At 39.8% G+C, this 21,526-nt stretch overlaps 2 protein-coding genes across 4 annotated transcripts; both read right to left on the bottom strand.

Annotated features, from left to right (window-relative positions):
* Positions 1–211: 211 nt before the first annotated feature.
* Positions 212–8,484, bottom strand: LOC307033374 (putative monooxygenase p33MONOX). Of its 2 annotated transcripts, XM_079671811.1 has the most exons (8): positions 8,260–8,484; positions 7,366–7,490; positions 7,029–7,216; positions 6,719–6,830; positions 6,340–6,467; positions 3,156–3,331; positions 2,849–3,045; positions 212–1,365 (listed from the first exon to the last, which is right to left on the bottom strand). In XM_079671811.1, exons 2-8 carry the CDS (start codon positions 7,391–7,393, stop codon positions 1,160–1,162), a joined length of 1,035 nt encoding a protein of 344 aa, XP_079527937.1. In that variant the 5' UTR covers positions 7,394–7,490; positions 8,260–8,484; the 3' UTR covers positions 212–1,159. The 2 variants fall into 2 exon arrangements, with proteins under 2 accessions (XP_079527937.1, XP_079527938.1); XM_079671812.1 differs by lacking the exon at positions 8,260–8,484 and having other exon boundaries at positions 7,366–7,988.
* Positions 8,485–11,305: 2,821 nt separating this feature from the next.
* LOC307033381 (C-X-C motif chemokine 6-like) lies at positions 11,306–15,123 on the bottom strand. 2 transcript variants are annotated; one of them, XM_079671826.1, is made up of 5 exons: positions 14,955–15,123; positions 12,388–12,480; positions 12,122–12,233; positions 11,804–11,881; positions 11,306–11,630 (listed from the first exon to the last, which is right to left on the bottom strand). In XM_079671826.1, the coding sequence occupies exons 2-5, from the start codon at positions 12,449–12,451 to the stop codon at positions 11,558–11,560; spliced, it is 327 nt and encodes a 108-aa protein (XP_079527952.1). In that variant the 5' UTR covers positions 12,452–12,480; positions 14,955–15,123; the 3' UTR covers positions 11,306–11,557. The 2 variants fall into 2 exon arrangements, with proteins under 2 accessions (XP_079527952.1, XP_079527953.1); XM_079671827.1 differs by lacking the exon at positions 14,955–15,123 and having other exon boundaries at positions 12,388–12,625.
* Between the last annotated feature and the right edge of the window lie 6,403 nt (positions 15,124–21,526).

Consider the following 21,526-nt stretch of genomic DNA (forward strand, 5'->3'; position numbering starts at 1 on the left):
GTTTCCAAGACACAACTACATAATGCTTATCACAAAAAGAAATGCATGATGTTGTGTATTCACATGGAATACAAATGATTGTGCACTTTGCAGATATATATATTAATAAACATATATATAATAATAATATAATAAAGGACTGGGGTGCTCCGAAGGGCCCTGTGTACTTATATTGTTGTATATGTTTCCATGAAAAAAGAACAAGGAAGAATTTAGCTTGAATCAGATTTATTTACAGATCTAAGTAGGGGACTATTTCCCTTGTGCAATAACTTTTTGGAATTCAACATCTTTTTCAAATGGGAACGCGGGGACTCTTGAATTGTTATAAAAATGGTTACCATGGCAATATTTTGTATTTTTATAACATGTTAAATAATACAGTAATGCAAGTGAAAAATGTAATGAACCCATTACACTCCTATTGAGAATGAACAATTATGATTGATTTAAAGAAGAACTGTATGAACTTAGTTAAGCGGAAATAATCATTAGAAAATCACTTCAGTCATACTCTCTCACAGGGTAAAATAATATGTTCTTTGATATAATAAAAACAAAAACTGTACTTCGATAAAGCAAATATGCTGCAAGTTTAGGCACAAAATCAGTCATCCCACACTATACTCTGCATGCTAACAGAGAAAGCACTACAACTACAAATCTGTGAGCTTGTTCAAAATAACATAAGAAAATACAAAATGAGGCAAATGAGCACTATGAATGAAATAGCTGGTTCATTTCCCCAGAAGCAATGCTAAAGTGAATAACTTGAGCAAAGGACTGAAAAAATATGTCAACAACTTCAATCTCATGTCATCATCGACAATGGAACAAAGACAGCAAAGCAATGCATGCTAATGCACCCAATACGTAACAGAATAACAATAATAATACTACAAAGCAAAACCATCATAGGGAATGACAAATGAAGTTACTTTAATTATGTTAATTTGGACAAGTGAGCCTGGGGGGGGGGGTGAGAGGGATAGCAGAAGATGGCAGTCCATCAGAGTAGTTGAGAGGAGGATGAGCTACTACTACGGGTGGTCTGCAGTACTCTCAGCCAGAGTGAAATGCAGGGGGGGTGGGGGGGCAAGAAAAGAAAAGGAGCTCCCAGGCAGAGGGAAGAGGTGTCACTTAAAGAGCTGGTTTGGCTTCAGAAGCCCGAAGGTGTTAAAACATTCATGTCCCGAGGTTTCAGTTTGTGAGGCCGTGTAGGAGCTCGGTTGGCATCGAGGCCTGAGATTTCAATCTTCGGGGGCATGAAGTTGGCAGGGTCGTCCACCTTGAAGTTGACCTGGGTGTTAGTGCTATCCATGGTGGAGGACTTCTGCATGCCGAAGTAGGACTGCAATGAGAAGCCTGAAGGAAAGACGAGGAAGAGAGGAAAGTCTTAACATAATAGGAGTACTAGTAATACAAGTGAGGATGCTATATTGTGTCGTTATTTTTGCTTAGTGGGACTACCTTACTTATACCTTCCTATACAGAACACTTTTGGGTGGCACATGTAAAACCTCTTGCTTTGAGATTCTATCCAATCAACTAGGCATAAATATCGTGATACAGTCGAGAACAAAAGTAGGGATGGGTACCGAGCCCCAGTATTAAACAGGCCCCGGTGCTGAATTATTAAAGACCGTGGTAGCATTAAGCTCCAGCATTATCGGTATTTGTATCGGTACTGGAGACATCTAAAATATATGTATTATGTATTATGCTACACAAACATTATATTGCAATTTTAGAGTCGCCAACTCCGTTTCTAATATGCAAAAAGACTGCAAAATGCGTCTATGATTGTTTTTAGTATTTTCGATCTTTCCAATCCAGACGAAATATCTCTCTCTCCAGTCTGTGTGCGAGGGGGCGGGGCAGTTTACACACACGTGGCTGCTACATGCAGCAACACACACACACAGGGCGGAGATGGCGGAGAGAACTCGAGATTTGTTAAAACATTGTTGTTTTCTTTTGATGTGAAATATGATTTATTTAATTTAAATAAAAAGCAATGTTAATTTTATTCACAATTTGTTTACCTGTTACCGGATCGATAAGCGGTATCAATAAAAGTAGCAGTACAGTTAAAACCTTAACGATACCCATCCCTACCCAAAAGCAACATTGGGTATAATGGCGCATTTCCACTACAGCGTGGAGCGCGGTTTAAGCGTGCCGTGCCCGGCCCGTTTTTGGTTGCGTTTCAACTAGGCGTAGTCCGGCTAGCGGGTACTTTTTTTGTACACAGTTTTTCAGGCTCTCCAAAATCGAGTTTCTTTCCGGGCCGACAACCGAGCTGAGTATGCTAAACTAGTGAGAGAATCGCTGGCAACTACAACAAAATTAACATATTTTACCGTGATTTAATTAATTAGTCTGCAGACGCACGGCAGGCGAAAAACCTTTTAAAATGCGTGTTGTCTAAATGGAGATCGACTAAGCTAACGTTGTATATGTTCCGACTGTTCCGACAGTCCACACTCACAACAACGGCCTATACAGAAATAAATAAACCAGCGACTGTATTCGCCATGACACAGACAGTCTGTGGTTTGTACTTGTTTCACTTTTGTCTAGTTTCTGAACAGATATGAGGAGCTGTGAGCTCCTCATATCTGTTCAGAAAGAGAGAGTGCTAACAGCTAACGGTTGATGTTGGTTTTGTGTTTCGCATTGAAGATGACATCACGGCTCCGCTGACACTGCGTTACTATAGTTACTACCCCAGTTCCTAAACTGTAATGGAAAAGCAGCATAAAGTGAGCCTGGCCTACCAAGGCCTAACTATACCGTACTAAGCTGTGCGAGGCCCTGCCGTGGAAATGCGCCATAAATGTCTCACCTGAGCCGGTTTCACAGCCTGGGTCAGTGGGGGACTTCTGTACCACAGATCGAGTTCCAAAGAAGCTCCACCTCTCTCCTCCTCCTCCTCCTCCTCCTCCTCCTCCTCCCTCATTTCCTCCCATGTTTGTGGTGGGGTTGGGACTGTTGAGCTCTGGTGGGGCAAGAAAAGGTGCAGGACTCAGCTGGAACCAGTTCCTGTATTTAGGGCAAGCAAAAGAAAAAAGTAACATATCATCATTTGAGCCATGTTGAAAAATGACAATAACAACACGAGCAAAAAAATATCTCAGTAGCTTGATGCTTACCTGCGACTAACAGCCGGTGACGTGTGGGGAGTTACACAGGGGGTGACGCTGGGGGTGACACAAGGGCTGACACAAGGGGTGACACAAGGGGTGACACAAGGGGTGACACTGGGGGTGGATTGTGCTGATGTTGTACACCTGTCCTCCTTGAAGTCCCCGGTTGGCATTCTCAACTTCTGCAAAGAGAGAAAATTAAGCAATGAAAGAAACAATCAAAGATTATCTTCTATGTTCTAGATTCACGAGGTACATTTAAAAGTGATTGCACAATCTTTTGATATCAATAATGGCAAGTGTCTGGATGATCAATTTTGAGGTATCACTCTGTACAAGAGGCAAGGCTGTGTCACACTAACAGCCAATGTTTGCAATAGAGCATTGATCTTTTTTTTTTAAAGAGCAAACTCTCCCTGAATACACAATGACAGAAGGTCAGCAGTGTTTTTTTGGACCTGCAGACCAAGAAAGTGCGTCACACACACATTGTTGGAGCCAAAACCTGCTGTGCAAATGTGTCATGGGCAAGAAAAGAGAGATAGGTAAGACACAAAGAGAGGACTGCTGTATAATAAAACAAGAAAAGTGGACGATGAACTACTTTATTAATAGTCTAAATAAATAACATAGTTTCATAATGTAAGCGCTGAGCCAATAGGTCATACTATTTGAAGATCATTACAGCAATGAATATAAACTACACATACTAATACAAACTCAGTCAAAAAACACCTTGCTCTACCACCGGTCCAAGTGAATATAACCTGCAGTGGATTTGCAACTAAGAACATCCATAACATTCACCTGTTTGTAACTTACAAATTATGTATCACTTCGACTCTTATGGCAATACTTCTATTCTATTTTATTGTATTTACTTGCACTATTTTATCTGTTGTATTGTGTTGCACTGTTGGAGGAGCCTGGGACCTAAGATTTTCATCGACATAACTACACTGTAGCTATGTACAAATGACAATAAAAGCAACAAATAATAGTCTTTACAACTCTAAGTAGGCAAATGTATGTTCCACAATACTTGCCTTTATCTTTAGATTTATTCCTGTACTTCTTTCTGTTAGAGTATTGAAGTTAAGTTTCCATTCAATGTGGGCATTTTCCCCATCCTATCTTGAGGGTCCTTCCATACACGTATATCAATATCTTCTAGTAGATGTGGTCCTGCATTCTGCATAGGGTAACGGCTATCTTGCAAAGGAAAGAGTCCCCCCTTGGCTTTTAATGCCCTGTAATATTATTTGGGTTTGTATCCTTGGATTTCATCACTGCTCCCACCCTGCTGGACCTCAGCCAGAATATCAGGACACAACAACATTTTGACAGTTCAACTGTTGTTGTGTGATTTAAGTATTGGGGCAGGGGAAAAGAGAAAACATTAAAGCATGTTAGACCCTGTGCCCCTCAATGAAGCAGGTATATTGTATAACAAATATGAGTAAAAGTAAATAAGTAATTTACTTATTGACACTTAAAGTAAGCACACAGGGCAGGCAAACGTGCGGCTAGTGGTGTGTTAGTTTTAAATAAAGCGATAGCAAATGTGAAAGCAAGACTATTGCTGCTTGTAATCTCGTTTTATATAATTCAGCTAGCTAGGGCCTCAGTCCAGATAGCCTCTTTAGAATGAAAACCAAAAGAAAAGATGAGGCGCACAGCTGAAGCTACTTTGCCTCAGGAGACCAAGTTAGAATGGGATCTGAAGGATCATTAACTGATGCTGAGCTAACGGTAACCGTGGCAGGCCATGGATGTAGAAAGAGAACTGCAGGACTGCAACCTAACAACTAACGTTAGCTACTATAATAACCATCAAGTTACACACTACGTTTACGTTTCTTACTTAGCCAGCCCTAGTTTCTGTGAATCAACTTTTACTGACCCAGGTATAACCACAGTAGTTGAACTGACATTGGCGGGGAGATATATAATGCATACGCTAGTTTGTTTACTCAGGTTAGCACGAATGCTAGCCCAGCTAGCTGCCCTACAGTGATGATTTGCTAACGGCCTGCTTTTCGTTCGGAGTGTACAAATAGCTACAGCTTACACAGTAATTCATCGACATACCTTTTTATGATAATCTTTCTTTGACGCTCCATTCCGACAGATTCCTTAATTTTATCCATAATTAGCTGTTTAACTGGTTTTTTCGCGAAAACAAAAACGGTATCGTCGGCATAAACCAGAAAGGGCCTCCAAATAGTGTCTTTTGTTAGGAGCTCGCTGATTGGTCCGTTTGACAACACAAGGGCGCTCGATTCATTTAAGGGCGTTGCTTGGCAACATTTCTACCGGAAACTCCATTCTATTAAACCAGCATAGAGCAGATTACGTAACTTGTTTACAAGGATTGTCAACATGTTAAAGAATTGGTTTTATAATTTTGTTTTCACACTAATACTTACTTATTTGAGTATTAACACAGACTCTATCACTATTTTAGTAGGAATATAGTCCCTATTTGTGATCACTTTGGAATGTTATTAGGCTATGCTGTAGGTCAGCTGAGTGCACTTGAAACATATGCAACCCTCTGTAACTTTCATACCTTCTTTGCTATACCTTCCATCACATACACAAAGATAAAGCCTAACAATCTTTAAACTGGTTTAATTAAATATACTATCATGTATTTACAATTGTCCAAGTTTTATTTTGATGCATGAGAAATTATTATTGCATCAGTTTATGGGATGTTAGCACAATGTATTAGGATAATGAAATTAAGAGATGTGAAATGGGGAAATAATGAAGAGCTTGTGTGATAATCTGATACTATTCCCAAGCCCATAGTATCCAATAAATCGGAATACAAACAGTCTTGCCAAACATGTACAGCTGTAGAGGAATAACGTGAATACAAGTGAAAAAACAACAGAACCCATACCCTCACATAGTCATGCTCAATCCGGGATTCTATATGACGTTCTAGGCAAAACACACTCCAGGTCAGACGTGTGACCTTTCATTTTCCAGAAAATATTTAAATTAGCCAAAAATGTACAAGAAACTGTATTTTCCCTCTACTTATTCAGGTTGTGCATTCTCTAAAGCACATGTCACACATTAAGGTGATATGTATTTATTATTATTTGAGGCATTAGAGATATTTTTCTTTGCTCCCTGCACATCAAGAGTATTTTACAACACATGTGTTCATACTCACTGGCAAGGTGCCGTCACCCAGACGGTGAAAGCGAGTCTCCTCAGCAGAAAGCCCCTTGTGGGGAGAATACCCAGCATCAGTGAGCCCTGCCTGGTGCTCAAACCTATGGAGGTTGTCTTGGGTCTGCTCTAAGTGATGAAAGGTAAACAGTCCACAGTACAAATGAGTCAATGTTTTAAATATGATGCTCTGTAGATTGTTTTTATTTAAATGTGCCATCCAAGGAAGTACAATTTGAACAATCATAGGTGCGACTAACACATTGATGTGATGTGAGGTGAATCAATTAATTGTGTAATTAACTTGTGTGTGTTGTTATTTATCAAATTGAAAATAAATGGTCTTCAATTAGGGTTTCAGCTGGTTTTAGTTGACTTACTTATCATAAGTGTGCTCATCAAAGAGTTGGCTTTGGCTTTCACAACAGGAACTTGGGGATTGACTGGTGCCCCTGCCTCAAAAGTCACCAACTTCCCAGCACTCCCACTTTCCTGGTGATACAAGTTTATAAGGATTCATTTACAAACCAGTTACACAACAAGTGAGAACAAATGAAACGTTGTCAGTCCTGCATCATGCTTATGGAAGTTCCCCACAAGCCCAGGCAAACATCTTGTTAGACTCTAACAAGATGTATAACCAGTTCAAAAACATTTTGGGTATTATAGTAAGAACAAATAGGAAAGCACCTCTGCAGTGTTCCTGAACTTGTGCTGTGGGATGACAGGGTCTTTCCAAAAGATGTTAACGTTGAAGTCTGAAGGTGGCGAATGCATGGTGGCATCCATGAGGTCATCATAGCTTACAGTGTGCCGGTTCATTCCAATTGGACAAGAAAAGGCACCGAAGAGCCCAGAAGATGTGCCAGACTCAAGTGCTGAAAGATGGGAATAAAGAAGTATTCATTGTTTGTGTGTTTTATTTCACATGGAGAAACTTTTCTGACATTGCCACTAAGATTGAAATACTTTTACAAATAACAAATATTAAGATTATTTCAGTAATATAACAAAAATCCTGCCTTACCTGGAATGTCTCCCCGTTGTGAGGACATTTTGACACCGGATCAGTTAGGCAGACCACAGGAGACGTTGTAGGGTGAAAGTGTGGAGGTCCACTCTGCTAGGTGCTGATGGCAGTCCGAAGTGACGCTAATCAATATGGTAAGTATAATTTGGTTAGCCTAAGGTTAAGTTTGAGTAAACACGACAGAGTCTTGTTCTGCAAGTGCAAAGTGCATAGCGTCCCGTTTCAGCCCTGCTCCGAATATAACTGCAGGATCTTGTTACAGCGCTGTCATGAATATCAGTTAATGTCAGTCCGGTCAGTCCCCTCATACCAGCCAGCTATGCTCAGGGCCTATACAAACAGCCCAATTGAGGATTAAAGCAAGCTCATTCCCACAAGGAAATGACACTTTCTGAGATCAGGACACACTGCCTGTTTAATAAATAAACAAACCTTGCTTGTTTTGTAAAACTCAAAGAAAGGCATTAGGCCTATCATTAGTCCTATTTATGGTAAACGTTGTCTACCTCTTTTATCGGTGCTCTATATCAGCATTATCTGAGCTCACTTTCCATTGCAATCCACCTGCTTCGTCACCAAAATAAATAATCAGATGACCATCCGCCATCTGCAAAATCTGTCTGCTGCTGCACGTCAGCACGTTGGGGTGCCAGATACGGTGACTTGCAAAAACAGGAACCGAAGTCATGCCATGGGCGTTTGGGAATAACGTCAAACTAAAAATATATATCATATAGGCTACAACTAAAAAAACTTGAAAAAGATTATTCAAATAACGTAATAATCACTGGATTTTCTATTATCATTGCATAGTGTGTATTGTATTTAATTCATTAAAAAACAATATTTTAAGCGTTTACATGAAGGACAAAAGCTTATTGTAACACTTACCTCAACCTGTCAACATTTCCTTTCCTCTCCGGTTGAGTTAACACAGTGATTTCTTTCTTTCTTTGTCACAGTGGAGCTGAGTTGACATGCTGAACGAAAAAAATCTGTAGGCTATGTTTGTTCTTCGGTTGGTTCATCCATGACTTTTGGACACACAGAGAGTAAACAGAGAGCTGAGATGTCCACACGGCAGCAGGGCACTGAACGCACCTCTCTGACAACAGAGACGCTAGTGGAGCCTCGCAGCGGCGAGACTGTGGCGGGTCCATGTGTGGAAGTGATACCATAAAGCCCTCCAGGCTGTTGCACACAAATAAGTAGGCTATATCAGAGAACTATATTATGCCAAATCATAAAACAAATATTAATGCAGATAGAACTCAGGTATTTACAACAGTGTGAACATTAGCTTCTCGCAAAGTTCAAATTATTTACACATTAGTTGAGTGGCCCTCCAACACGTGGGTTACAGTTGATTCATGTTTTGTTATGGAATTGTGATTATTTATGTATTGATGTATGTATCACTTTAACATTGCCGATGGTTAATGTAGGACTAGTTTACATGTATTTCTTATATATTTAACAAATATAATCACCAAACGGAGTGTCTACTCAAATTCCCCCGAAGGATTTGTAAAAACTTCATATTGATATCTTCATTTTGTTGTTGATTTCATATTTTTCTATAATTATTGAAAACTGGAAAGGAACTAAATGTATCAAGTAAAAATACCGAATTTGGCTTAGTGATGTATTGAATTGGAAGTTTAAACATATAACAGGAAAAAAAATGTCCTCAATATTTGAGTTATATATACAGGACTGTCTCAGAAAATTAGAATATTGTGATAAAGTTCTTTATTTTCTGTAATGCAATTAAAAAAACAAAAATGTCATACATTCTGGATTCATTACAAATCAACTGAAATATTGCAAGCCTTTTATTATTTTAATATTGCTGATTATGGCATACAGCTTAAGAAAACTCAAAAATCTTATCTCAAAAAATTAGAATAGTTCCTCAGACCAAGTAAAAAAAAAAGATTTATAACAGCAAAACACAATCAAACATTTGAAAATGTCCATTAATGCACTCAGTACTTGGTTGGGAATCCTTTTGCACGGATTACTGCATCAATGCGGCGTGGCATGGAGGCAATCAGCCTGTGGCATTGCTGAGGTGTTATGGATGCCCAGGATGCTTCAATAGCGGCCTTTAGCTCATTAGCATTGTTGGGTCTGGTGTCTTTCAGCTTCTTCTTCACAATACCCCACATATTCTCTATGGGGTTCAGGTCAGGGGAATTTGCAGGCCAATCGAGGACAGTAATGCCATGGTCAGTACACCAGTTACTGGTGGTTTTGGCACTGTGGGCAGGTGCCAGATCATGCTGGAAAATGAATTCCTCATCTCCATAGAGCTTTTCAGCAGACGGAAGCATGTAGTGCTCTAAAATCTCTTGGTACACAGCTGCATTTACTCTGGGCTTGATGAAACACAGTGGACCAACACCAGCAGCTGACATGGCTCCCCAAACCATCGCTGACTGTGGGAACTTCACACTGGATTTCAAGCAACTTGGATTTTGCTCCTCTCCAGCCTTTCTCCAGACTCTGGCGCCTTGACTTCCAAATGAAATACAAAACTTGCTTTCGTCTGAAAAGAGGACTTTGGACCACTGTGCAACTGTCCAGTGCTTCTTTTCCTTAGCCCAAGTCAGACGCCTCTTCCGTTGTCTTGAGTTCAGAAGTGGCTTGACCATGGGAATACGGCTATTGTAGCCCATTTCCCGGACACGTCTGTGAACAGTGACTTTTGATACCTGGACTCCAGCTTCAGTCCACTGTCTTTGAAGCTCCCCCAAATTCTGGAAGCGACTCTTCTTCACAATGCTGTTAAGGCTGCGGTCATCTCTCTTGGTTGTGCAGCGTTTCCTGCCACATTTCCCCCTTCCAACAGACTTTTTGTGGATGTGCTTTGAAACTGCACTCTGTGAACAGCTTGCTCTTTGAGAAATTTCTTTTTGTGTCTTACCCTCCTGATGGAGGGTGTCAATGACGGCCCTCTGGACAGCAGTCAGATCAGCAGTCTTCCCCATACTTGTGATTTAGTTTACTGAACCAAGCTGAGTGTTTTTCAAGGCTCAGGAAACCCTTGCAGGTGTTTCGAGTTAATTAGACGATTCAAGTGATTCGTTGAACACCCTACTAGTATACTTTTTCATGATATTCTAATATTTAGAGATAGGATATTTGAGTTTTCTTAAGCTGTATGCCATAATCAGCAATATTAAAATAATAAAAGGCTTGCAATATTTCAGTTGATTTGTAATGAATCCAGAATGTATGACATTTTTGTTTTTTTTAATTGCATTACAGAAAATAAAGAACTTTATCACAATATTCTAATTTTCTGAGACAGTCCTGTATACGTTTCAACTCAAAGGTCATATTTCGAAATTCAGATAGACAGGCAGTATCTTCTTTGTATAAAACATGGTTAAACTGTGGCCTTGGTTAAAGTTAGGGCTAGGATAGGCAACCAGTGAATCTCCATGATATGACTGCCAGAGTGTGTGTGTGTGTGTGTGTGTGTGTGTGTGTGTGTGTGTGTGTGTGTGTGTGTGTGTGTGTGTGTGTGTGTGTGTGTGTGTGTGTGTGTGTGTGTGTGTGTGTGTGTGTGTGTGTGTGTGTGTGTGTGTGTGTGTGTGTGTGTGTGTGTGTGTGTGTGTGAAGGATTCCAGCCTATGAAACTCAGCTGACCTGAACCGCCCCTATCAGAATTTAGCAGAATCACATGTTGACAGTTTACCTCCTGTCATCTCCCTGCAGCTTTGGAGCCCTCATGCTATCTGTTGCATATGTTAGCCATATTAATCATGTCTAGAAAACTTCTTAGAGATTAACTCAATCTAAAACAGGATAGCCTACATGACCTGACACATGTAATTAACATCTTGCATTGGCAGCCCTGAACCACAAGGTAGCAGTGTTTGTTGACACAACATAATCAGACTTTGAACAGAAAACAAGCACTCAATGCTCCATTGATTTTATGTTTATTTAGAAAAACACTGAAATTACCAAAAGGCAAAGGACTTGGTTCAACACATACATTAATTTACAAAAACGAATAAAAGAAATGTAAAAAATAACAGAGATATACTACAGAGTATAAATAGAGGATAAATAGACAAACAGTTTAATTCAGTTCACATCTACATTCCTTGAAGGTGCATTTTCAAACGGGGTCAGAGGTCATTTTAGCTTTTTTTTGATCCCAGGAGTTGAAGAATTAGAGGCTAGCTGTGTTGGTGCTGTCTGGGCTGGAAGTGAGCGCAGCTGGTCTGGCTGTGGTTCTGGCTTTTCTATAAATCAAAAACAAAACCAGAAACATAAGATACAAAAGTCCGGAGAAGAAGGCATCACATCACTCATTACTGTTCCATCAAATATAGAGAATCACTGACAGAGTAAACATTGTCATTGGATGGTCAGTGTATTTGAAGGTAAGGCTTGGATTGATGTCTGGTATGCTTACATGATGGAAGCCATGACTCTCTGGACTGCCGCCAACTCTGGGTCCAGGCAGAAGCGAGCTCCCCTTCTGTCGGTGACACTGTTGAAATGGACAGAGGAGACCTCACGTTAGAAACATATTTTAACCAAATAATGTATATTAACAAACATTCATAAATCATTAGGCAGATAACTAGAAGTGCATTATAATGTTCCACCCAACTGAGGCTGAACTCTAACCTTTGATGCATCTGAATTAAAGTGAATTTCTAGGTTTTATTGGTGCCAAGTAGATACATTGTCCTAATAGCAATTAATAAACCATTTTACTGTAACTTACACAATCTCCACTTTGTCACAGAACGTGGTTGCCGGGTAGATTTGGATGTCCTTTACTTTTGAGCGTATTTTACTCCTGACACGTTGACACAGACAGCCTCCTGATTGATGACCTATACAGAAAAAGACAAGGATTTAATTGAATTACAATTTGTTTTCAGTGCACATATTTCATCTAACAGTTACTGAGACGAATACAAAAGTATATTAAACACCTGACATTTTCTGTGTAAGAGTTGTAAATGCTGATATATTACAAACACTTACGTTGGGCTTCAGTGATGCAGACGATGACAGCCAGGAGCAGAAACATTTTCATGATGCCGGACATTGTTGCTTTCCTTTTTGGTCGAGAAGACACTAGTGCTAGAACAAATCTTGATTCTTGCTGTGAAGATGATAGAACGAGCAGTAACAAGTGCAGCCAGAGATGTTAGCTAGTCTGAGAGAGCACTGTTTGTTGACAGGAGGACTGTGAAGAGGTAGAGGCTGAGGATCCCTCTTAAATACTCTTTTCACTTCCTTACCTCATCATACTTCCTGTGATCAGGGAAATTTCTACCAGGCTGGAAAGTGAAACTTCAAAACCACAAACAATACCTCACTTATTCCCCTCGCCTACCCTCGTGGTCATATTACTTTAATGTAATGAATTTGAGATGTTGAGGTATACATTTTAACATCATGTGTTATAATAGGAATCTAAAAAGTGTAACTTTTTGGATCTGTAAACACTCATATTTAACCCGAGAGACCAGGAGGAAAAAAAGTTATAAAAAATAAGAAAAATTATTGATTCGAAAATAATATGATACAGTACAGTACTATTACGTCTGGGTCTCTGTGTTTCATTAAAGCTCGGCTCTGTGTGTGTGCACGAGCGAAAGAGAGAGAGAGAGCGCACCGGCACTGGAGATCGTTGTTATTAGCTTCTGGTGCTAGCGAGCTACGCTAACGGATATAAGGAGTTTTTTCAAAAACAAAGTGGAGGAGAGTCTTCTCCTGTCAGACTGAGAGGCTCAGTGAACTAAAGGACTCTCAGTGTTTAGATAGTTAACTTTAATCCAAGTTATCTCAGTGGGTCTCAAACGTTTTGGTCACCATTAATGTAAACAATTATTTCCGAGGCACACGTTTATATGATCATTATAAAAAAATAAGAGAATAAATGAAAAACAGGTATGAAATACTATATGACAGTAAAAAAAGAATAAAGTTTAAAAGGGTGATTTGTAAAATATCCATAAAGAAAAAGTAAATCTGTTTACAGTTCTGTTTCAAATGGGTGTTGAGAGATGTATCCATAGATCTCTTCATTTTGCTCTCAAAGTGCACCAGATTGATGCTTTTAACTTCAATATTTAAAAATAAATCTTCCCGGGGGAGCTTGCCCTCGGACCCCGCTATGTGAGGTCCACACACCACCTATAAAAATAGCACTTTACCCCTGTTTACACCTATATGCCATGAGCTGATTATGGGCCTTCATTGTAACAGTCGTGGGTACATTTGCGTGGGGAGTGTTGCAGTAGAAAATTCCACTGTAGCGACCAGTACATTAATGGGAAACCCTAAATGTTTTAGCACCCACTATGAAACGTCAAGCTACCCCACAGCACCCCCAAAATAAATCTCTCGCGCTGCCACTGAGCCTGACTATTTGTGTTGGGGGGGCCCGACTTTTTTTTTTCCCCAAAGGGGGGGCCTGACAGAAAAAGTTTGAGAACCACTGATGCAAATCAAGTTGCTTTAGATTTGCGTGGACTATTACATTAAGCAACACAGAGTGTGGGTTAGTCCCTGCATCGTCTGATTTTGTACGTGTGCATCAGTGGTTAACACCTTGCTCAGACGAAAATGCAAGTTTCAATAGTTTCTTTCCACTGTAGCTGCGTGGTAGTTACACTGTCAGGACATTTGTGGAGGGAATATACTACTATTATAAGTAATATCTGATGGACGCTGATATTCATTTCCTTTTAATTTTCACTTCAGTTTTTCGATGTTAAAGTAAAAATAGATAGTATATGATACGCCCCCCATAAGGTCACATGTTTACAAAGAAGTTCTTGGTTTCAGAGAAAAGCATTCTACTGTCAGCTTTAGTTTTAAGTCCTCTTTCACTTTTGTTGAAAATGAAATCCCATCACAACGCTGTTTCCTTCCCTAATTCTTGACATCATTCTCGTTCCTTCTGTAATTTGACCAGAGAGATTGAACTAAAGTGTGAACAACAGTGAGATTATTATGAAAAGCTTTTCTGTAATGCGCTATACATTTTGTAATTACAAGTATTACACATTTTCAAAAGAATGAGAAAATACCATGAAAGCAAAAGAAGGTGACATGCTAAACTGCCTTACTTACAAGGCACCCAAAATATAAACTTTAAAAAAAAAAGGCATGTTTTATAGGGTTGGTTCAGTAAACTACAGCAATGAATAAATATGACACACTTTCCTTTCTGGTTTCTAGCCATGTGGGTAGTTTTGGTTTTACTTGCCCATGTTTCGAGATCTCTATCTATGTTGCGGCTGAGGGCAGAAGTCTCAGAGATTTATATCTCAAAACCTTGGTAAGTAAAATCAGAATCATCTGCCTGGCTGAAACCTCTCAAGGTAAGATAAAATATATTATTTTAAATCTGGGTGAACCGACCCTGAGAGCGTGGTGACAAAGCATTTGTAAGGACCTCGACACAAACTGATGAACCCAAATGCATGACCCAGACACAAAGTCTTGAATGTAATAAAAAAGTGTATTTATTTTAACAGATCAGGTAATCCCTCTTAACAGAGTAGGTAGGCCTAGTGGAAATAACAAAAAGCACTCACACGGAGGAAAAAACTAACGTAACAAAAAGAGGACTTAATCAAAACTTAAGCCTAACAAAACAAAGAAATATAACAAAACCTGACATGAATGAAAAACGATCCTTTCAGAGCTGAGGCTTGGCACGACCATTCGGGGAAACAAACAAGACGAACTGACACAGGACAGGGGAGAGATAGGAGTATTTAAACATGAAGTGAGTGGGAACAGGTGGAAACAATCAGGGGCGGGGCAGACACTGATGATGGCGGGAAAAACACACAAGGGGAGGAAGAAAACAGGGCCTGAAATGAAAGACAAGAGGTAAATACAAAATAAAACTGAGGTTACCTACTGTAACCCCAGTTTCAATGAGTAAATGGCGCAGCCCTCTAAGGCTATCGCTATTGGGTAATCCCCCTGCGCCAATAGCGATAGCCTTAGAGGGCGAAGCCATATACGAAATAGAACAGGAAATGACAGACAAAATACATAAACATAACTAACACATTTGACGAGACACAACAGCATTTTTTAAGATAATCATAATAATACATTCGACTTGTATAGCGCTTTTCTAAAAACTCAAAGACACTTTGACAGAAAAGAAAAAACAAAGATAAATACAAAAAGAGATAAACAAAAGCAAAAAATAGGGGGGGGTGGGGTGGTCAGTGGTTGAATGCAGTGTTGAACAGGTGTGTTTTGAGTGATGTTTTTACTGCGGTGACTGTACATTCTTCAGCTGTGTTGCGAGTCCAAACCTCTGGTTAGGGACTTTTTAAATCTCATTGATCCTTTTGGTCTCGTTCAGTCCGTGGCTGGCCCAACACACGAAAAAGGACAGACTTTGGACTCAGTATTATCGTTTGGACTGTCTGTCTCTGTGGATCAAATCTGTGCAGCAACGGGTATCTCAGACCATTTACCGGTTCTGTTTACAACTACGATCCCTTCCGCAGGAGTCGAATCACGTGCCTCTGCGTTCGATTAACCCTTTGACTGCGGTTATGGCTAGAAAGGATCCGTCTAGTGTAAATATGACGTCACGTTCTCGTTGTAACTCTCGTTGTAATCGGAGCGGCTCGGAAACACATCTACAGCAGTAACATGATGCAACATACACATTAATGCAGCAGCAATATTAATAGAGAAACATCAGACATAGTAGTAAAACACTGCAAGGGAAAATTTTATTGCACCAGGAGCTATCTTGGGACTTTTTCTGCGACAACGTTGACTTGCCTGTGAATAAAAAATAAACCATGGTGTTGGTGATCTACACTGTTGTCATTCTTCTCTGAACACCAGCAAGACCGCTAACACCCTATTTCAACAATCACACTCCCTGTAATTGACATAATTAATAGATAGTTTAGCTTCTCATCCTCATTTGCTGTGGCCCACTGATAACGATCGTAACTGAAAGGCTGCCTGCCAAACGTAAACATTTCGCCACGTGACATTCAGCCAAACTCTCGCGAGAGTTTTACACAAGACGGATCCTTTCGAGCCATAACCCTTGACTGCCTCTTCTTCTTCTTCATCATCATCTTGTTCTTCTTCTTTCGTGTTTATTGGCGGTTGGCAAACCAACTTGTAGGTGCATTACCGCCACCAACTGGACTGGAGTGTGGACAAGAGACTAAGCAGAAAACAATAAACAAAAGAACCAAAACAAAGAACCAAAACTCTAGATTATTTTAAATTGATCAATTTCTCTTAGAAACTTAATAATCTCACAATATATATTGCCTGATGTTTTCCCTAACAGTCCTGATAGCGACAAGTCATGGAATTTTGCTTTCTTCAGTGTCTGGAAAAACAAATTTCTCTGAGTACTATATTTCCTGCAAAGCAGTAAAACATGCTCAACAGTTTCTGGCTGGCTACAGTGTATACACTTTCCGGTTGGATGCTTTCCTATTATACTTAATGTATGATTGAGACCTGTATGACCTATTCTTATCTGAGAAAGGACATTTTCCTCCCTTCTTTTAAACCCCACCTTCCTTCCATCCCCCACATACCTTTGAATTTGATAAAGATGTCTTCCTGTATCACTAAGGTCCCAATGATCTTGCCATGTTGTTTGTGCATATTTCTGTATGAATGTTTTAACCTCCGCTTTACTGAGTGGAACTTCTATGTCTATGTTCATACTTCTGAGTGTTTGTTTTGCCAGAATATCCACCTGTTCATTACCCTCCACACCAACATGAGCAGGAACCCAGATGAAACGAGTTGCTATGCCTTTGATTTGCATTTTATATAAAATTAGATATATTTCATTTATTATGTCCATTCTAGATGAAGATCTACCCGATCGTATACTCGATAATGCTGAAAATCTGTCAGATGCAATTACACTATTATGTATTTCTTTCTCCTCTATCCATTTCAATGACAGTACCAATGCCAACAACTCTGTGGTGTATACTGACACATGGTCTGTTACCCTTTTCTTGATATGTGTATTACTCACTGGGATGTATACTGCTGCCTCTGCACGCCCTGTCTCTGGATCTTTGGAGCCATCTGTAAATATGATTGTTGAGTCTGAGTGATATCTTGCAAAAATAACTCTGTACTATGCGCCATACTGGTAGTTCTTTCTTTTCCTTTAACTCCCTTTGTATATTGAGGTCTACACTTGGCAATGGGAATAACCAGGGTGGAATGGACGAGATTGGAACTGTGGGGCAATACTATATTCGATTCAAACCTATACTTGCTGCTTTAACATCGCCAATCCATCCAAAACTTGTTAAATGTGACTCATTGTGCTCCCAGCAGTCTTTCAAAAATACTTTTCGCAGGATGACTATCACTGTGCCCCTGAAGGTTTACCCAGTATGCCAACATTAACTTCACTCTTCTCCTTAAAGGCATTTCTCCCATTTCCACCTGTATTGCTGATACTGGAGATGTTATAAAAGCTCCACTACAAATTCTCAGGGCCTGAGCTTGAAGGACATCCAGTTTTTAAGGTTTGATTCTGCTGCTGCCATGAACGCTATACACCCATAATCAAATAGTGGTCTCATGAGTGCCCAATATATGTTCAGTAGTGATGACCTACTCGCTCCCCACTCCTGTCCCGCCAAACACCGAAGTACATTGTTGACTTTTTTACATTTATTTTGAACTTTTACGATATGATTGCTCCATGTTTGCTTTCTGTCAAACCAAACACCAATAAATCTTATTGTATTAACCTGTCCAAGAGGTTGCTCATACCATTTTAACGATATAGGAGCAATGTTATGCCATTTTGTAAAACAAATGACCTGCGTCTTAGCTACTGACAGTTTGAATCCCCATTTATTTGTCCATTTCTCCACTTCCACTATTGCAGCTTGTATTTTCTTTCCAACATGTGCTACATTGCGGCCTTTTGCCCACAAAGCCCCATCATCTGCATACAAAGATTTTCCCATACTTGGATTAACTTGATAAAAAATGTCATGTATCACTATATTGAACAGCAACGGACTACAAACACTACCTTGCGGAGTACCATTTTCCACAGCAAAAACACTTGAATATTCTGCACCTACTCTTACTTGTATTTTTCGGTCCAGTAAAAAATTCATAACCCAATTATATGCTTTACCACCAATTCCCAATGATTTTAACTTGATTAGTAGTCCTTCCTTCCAGAGCATGTCATAAGCCTTTTCAATATCAAAGAAGACTGCAATCACTACTTCCTTGTTGGTCTGTGCTTTCCTGATGTCTGATTCTAAGCACAATATAGAATCCATTGTATTCCGACCCCTACGGAACCCACTTTGATATGGGAACAACAGAGCTTTACTTTCTAAGATATATGTCAACCTTTCTGTAACCATTCTTTCCATGATTTTGCATAAATGAGATGTCAGGGCAATAGGCCTGTAGCTAGAATCTGAAGGGTCTTTCCCTGGCTTTAGGATGGGCACTATTATTGCTTGTTTCCACACTGAAGGAAGTTGGCCAGAATCCCACACCCTATTAAACAACCTTAACACAATGACTAGAGTGTTATCTGTCATGTGTTCCAACATTTTGTAACAAACACCATCTTTCCCGGGAGTGGTTTGACGAGCACTAATAATTGCTCTCCTCAACTCAAACATACTAAAATGCAGGTCCACCTGATCCCCTAACACTTCTACTCTATCCAATATTCTCGGGTTTTCCATTAATGTATTATCTCTGCACTGCCTGGCTTCCTCTGTAAGGTTATCTGAACTATGAACTTTCCTAAATGTTTGAGCTAGAAGTTCCGCCTTTCCTAAGTTTGTGACAGCCATTTTGTCCCCTCTGCTCAAAACTGGCAACTCATAATTCCTTCGAATTCCCCCCATTCTCCTAACCATGCCCCAAACATCTGCAAGCTGTACTTCTCTTCCAATACTATTGCAATATTGCCTCCAAAAAGTGCGTTTTTGCGTTCTTATTGTTCTCCTGGGCCCTTTTATACTGATTCAAAGCTTCCTGAGAATGGAGTTTTTTGAGTTGCCTGAATACTTTATTTCTGTCTTTAATGGATTTCCTACATTCACCATTCCACCAGGGTACACTCTTGGTACACCTAACTCCTGCAATTTCCGGAATTGTTTCTTTAGCTGAATGAATGATAACCTTAACCAGCTCATCATTGAATTTATTTATGTCATCATAATTATCCTCTTGAAGTGTTTTACATCTATTCGTACTTACAACTTGGAAGGCATCCCAATTAGCTTTTCCCAATTTCCATCTAGGAATTTTCTTTTCCTTTTCAAACCTTATGTTGGTCCCAACTTTAGTCATTACCGGATAATGATCACTGCCCACTGTAGTATGCTTTACCACATTCCATGTACTTATACCTGCTAAAGCACTAGATACACATGTCAGATCGAGTACTGTTTCTATATTCCTCGTGCAATTATATCGTGTTCCTTCCCCAGTGTAAATACACAATAGCCCGTGGTCATCTATAAATTCCTCAACTACTGCACCATTTGCATCTGTGCTACTGCTTCCCCATAGTGAGTTATGTGAATTAAAATCCCCACACCATATTACTTTGTCTTGCAGTGAACCCCCAGCATCCTCTAATATCCTTTGATCTAATTTCCCACATGGATTATAATAATTTACTATATCTATAGGTCCTCTATCATTCCATACCCTTATAACTATTGCTTCATGATCTGTACTTACATGCATAACTTTGTAACTTATACCACTCTGTATGAATGTTGCAACTCCTCCCCCTCTGCCAGAGTCCCTATCTCGTCTAACTGCAGTATATCCCTTGACAATAAAATCCAGTTGTGGTTTCAGCCATGTTTCCTGAATACAAAGTACATTAGGTTTCCCTCCCAGGTTGTCAATATATTTTTTGAACTCTTGACCATTTGCAATTAAACTTCTAGCATTCCACTGCAGTACAATTAACACCATCATGATGATCCACTGCATGTCTGAGGTTGTTGGACGTCATCATTTAGGATATCTTTCACATTTTCCCACTGCATCCCTTTCACATCAAGGTACTTTTCAGCTGATTTGACAATTATTTTGATTCTTTCATTCCGGCTTGTAGTCTGCACTGAACAGTTGATAATCTCTGCCATAAACAGTACAAACTCTCTTTTACTCACTATCGGAGTGTCCTCCTTCAACTTAACACAGTTGTGGACTTTTCCTGTTTCTTTGCTCTTATTGTTGTTTCCCATTTTAACTTGCGTTCCTCCTGAAACTGTCTTTGCTGCCTCTGCATAGCTAACTCCCTGCGTCACCCTGACTCGCTGCATCTCTTCTGCTTTCTTGCTAACCTCACATCCACGGTACGCTGAGCTATGCTCCCTTCCGTAATTGCAACATTTCAGCTTTGCCCCTTCTTCACATTTTCCGTGTTCATGATCTCCACCACATCTGCCACACCTTTGTTTTCCCTTGCACACTGCCGCCACATGTCCAAATCTCTGACATTTAAAACATCTTATTGGTGGTGGAACATACGGTCTCACATCATAACACATATATCCAATAAGTATCTTTTCCGGAAGCCTTTTTTCATCAAAGGTGATCAAAACCGAAAGACTATCTTCTTTAATCCCATTGCGGTTTGCTTTCATGCGTTTGACATCACTTATTTTTGCATTTGTTATATTCTCTTTCACATCATCAGCTGATATTCTGACGGGGATTCCTGTCACAACTCCCCTGACTAGCTTTTTACCACTGAACAGTGAACATTCCACTTTCTTACCCTCCACGGTACTCATCTTTATTGCTCTCCCCTGTTGCTCTCTATCCCTACATTTGATCAACATTGATCCATTCCTCAATACTTTAGCACTCATTACCTCCCCGATTTCTTTACTGATGGATTTAGTTAAGCGTATAGGGTTCCACACGCCGAACGAAGCTCCCTCTTGCGCAAGTTTCACAACCATCATGAACTCCTGTTGCCTATTTCCGACTACTCTTTCTCTCCTTTCCTCCTCACTATTGCTCTCATCCGAATTAGTATTTCCTCCCTTTTTACGTTTCTTTCTCCTCACTATATCCCATTTTCCATTTTCACAACTCCCGCCTGCTACGTCCATGTCTC

Source organism: Notothenia rossii, assembly GCF_949606895.1.
Source record: "Notothenia rossii genome assembly, chromosome: 3".
Classification (NCBI taxonomy): Eukaryota; Metazoa; Chordata; class Actinopteri; order Perciformes; family Nototheniidae; genus Notothenia; species Notothenia rossii.

What these genes read in the sequence shown, in the direction of transcription:
- LOC307033374 (XM_079671811.1), bottom strand. Translation starts at nt 7,393, where the DNA reads ATGTCCTCACAACGGGGAGACATTCCAG. An exon ending in ACAACGGGGAGACATTCCAG is followed by an intron (nt 7,217 to 7,365) that starts GTAAGGCAGGAT and finishes CCCATCTTTCAG; the next exon opens with CACTTGAGTCTGGCACATCT. An exon ending in TCACCGGCTGTTAGTCGCAG is followed by an intron (nt 3,046 to 3,155) that starts GTAAGCATCAAG and finishes CCCTAAATACAG; the next exon opens with GAACTGGTTCCAGCTGAGTC.
- LOC307033381 (XM_079671826.1), bottom strand. Translation starts at nt 12,451, where the DNA reads ATGTCCGGCATCATGAAAATGTTTCTGCTCCTGGCTGTCATCGTCTGC. An exon ending in CTGCATCACTGAAGCCCAAC is followed by an intron (nt 12,234 to 12,387) that starts GTAAGTGTTTGT and finishes TTTTCTGTATAG; the next exon opens with GTCATCAATCAGGAGGCTGT. An exon ending in TGTGACAAAGTGGAGATTGT is followed by an intron (nt 11,882 to 12,121) that starts GTAAGTTACAGT and finishes CCATTTCAACAG; the next exon opens with TGTCACCGACAGAAGGGGAG.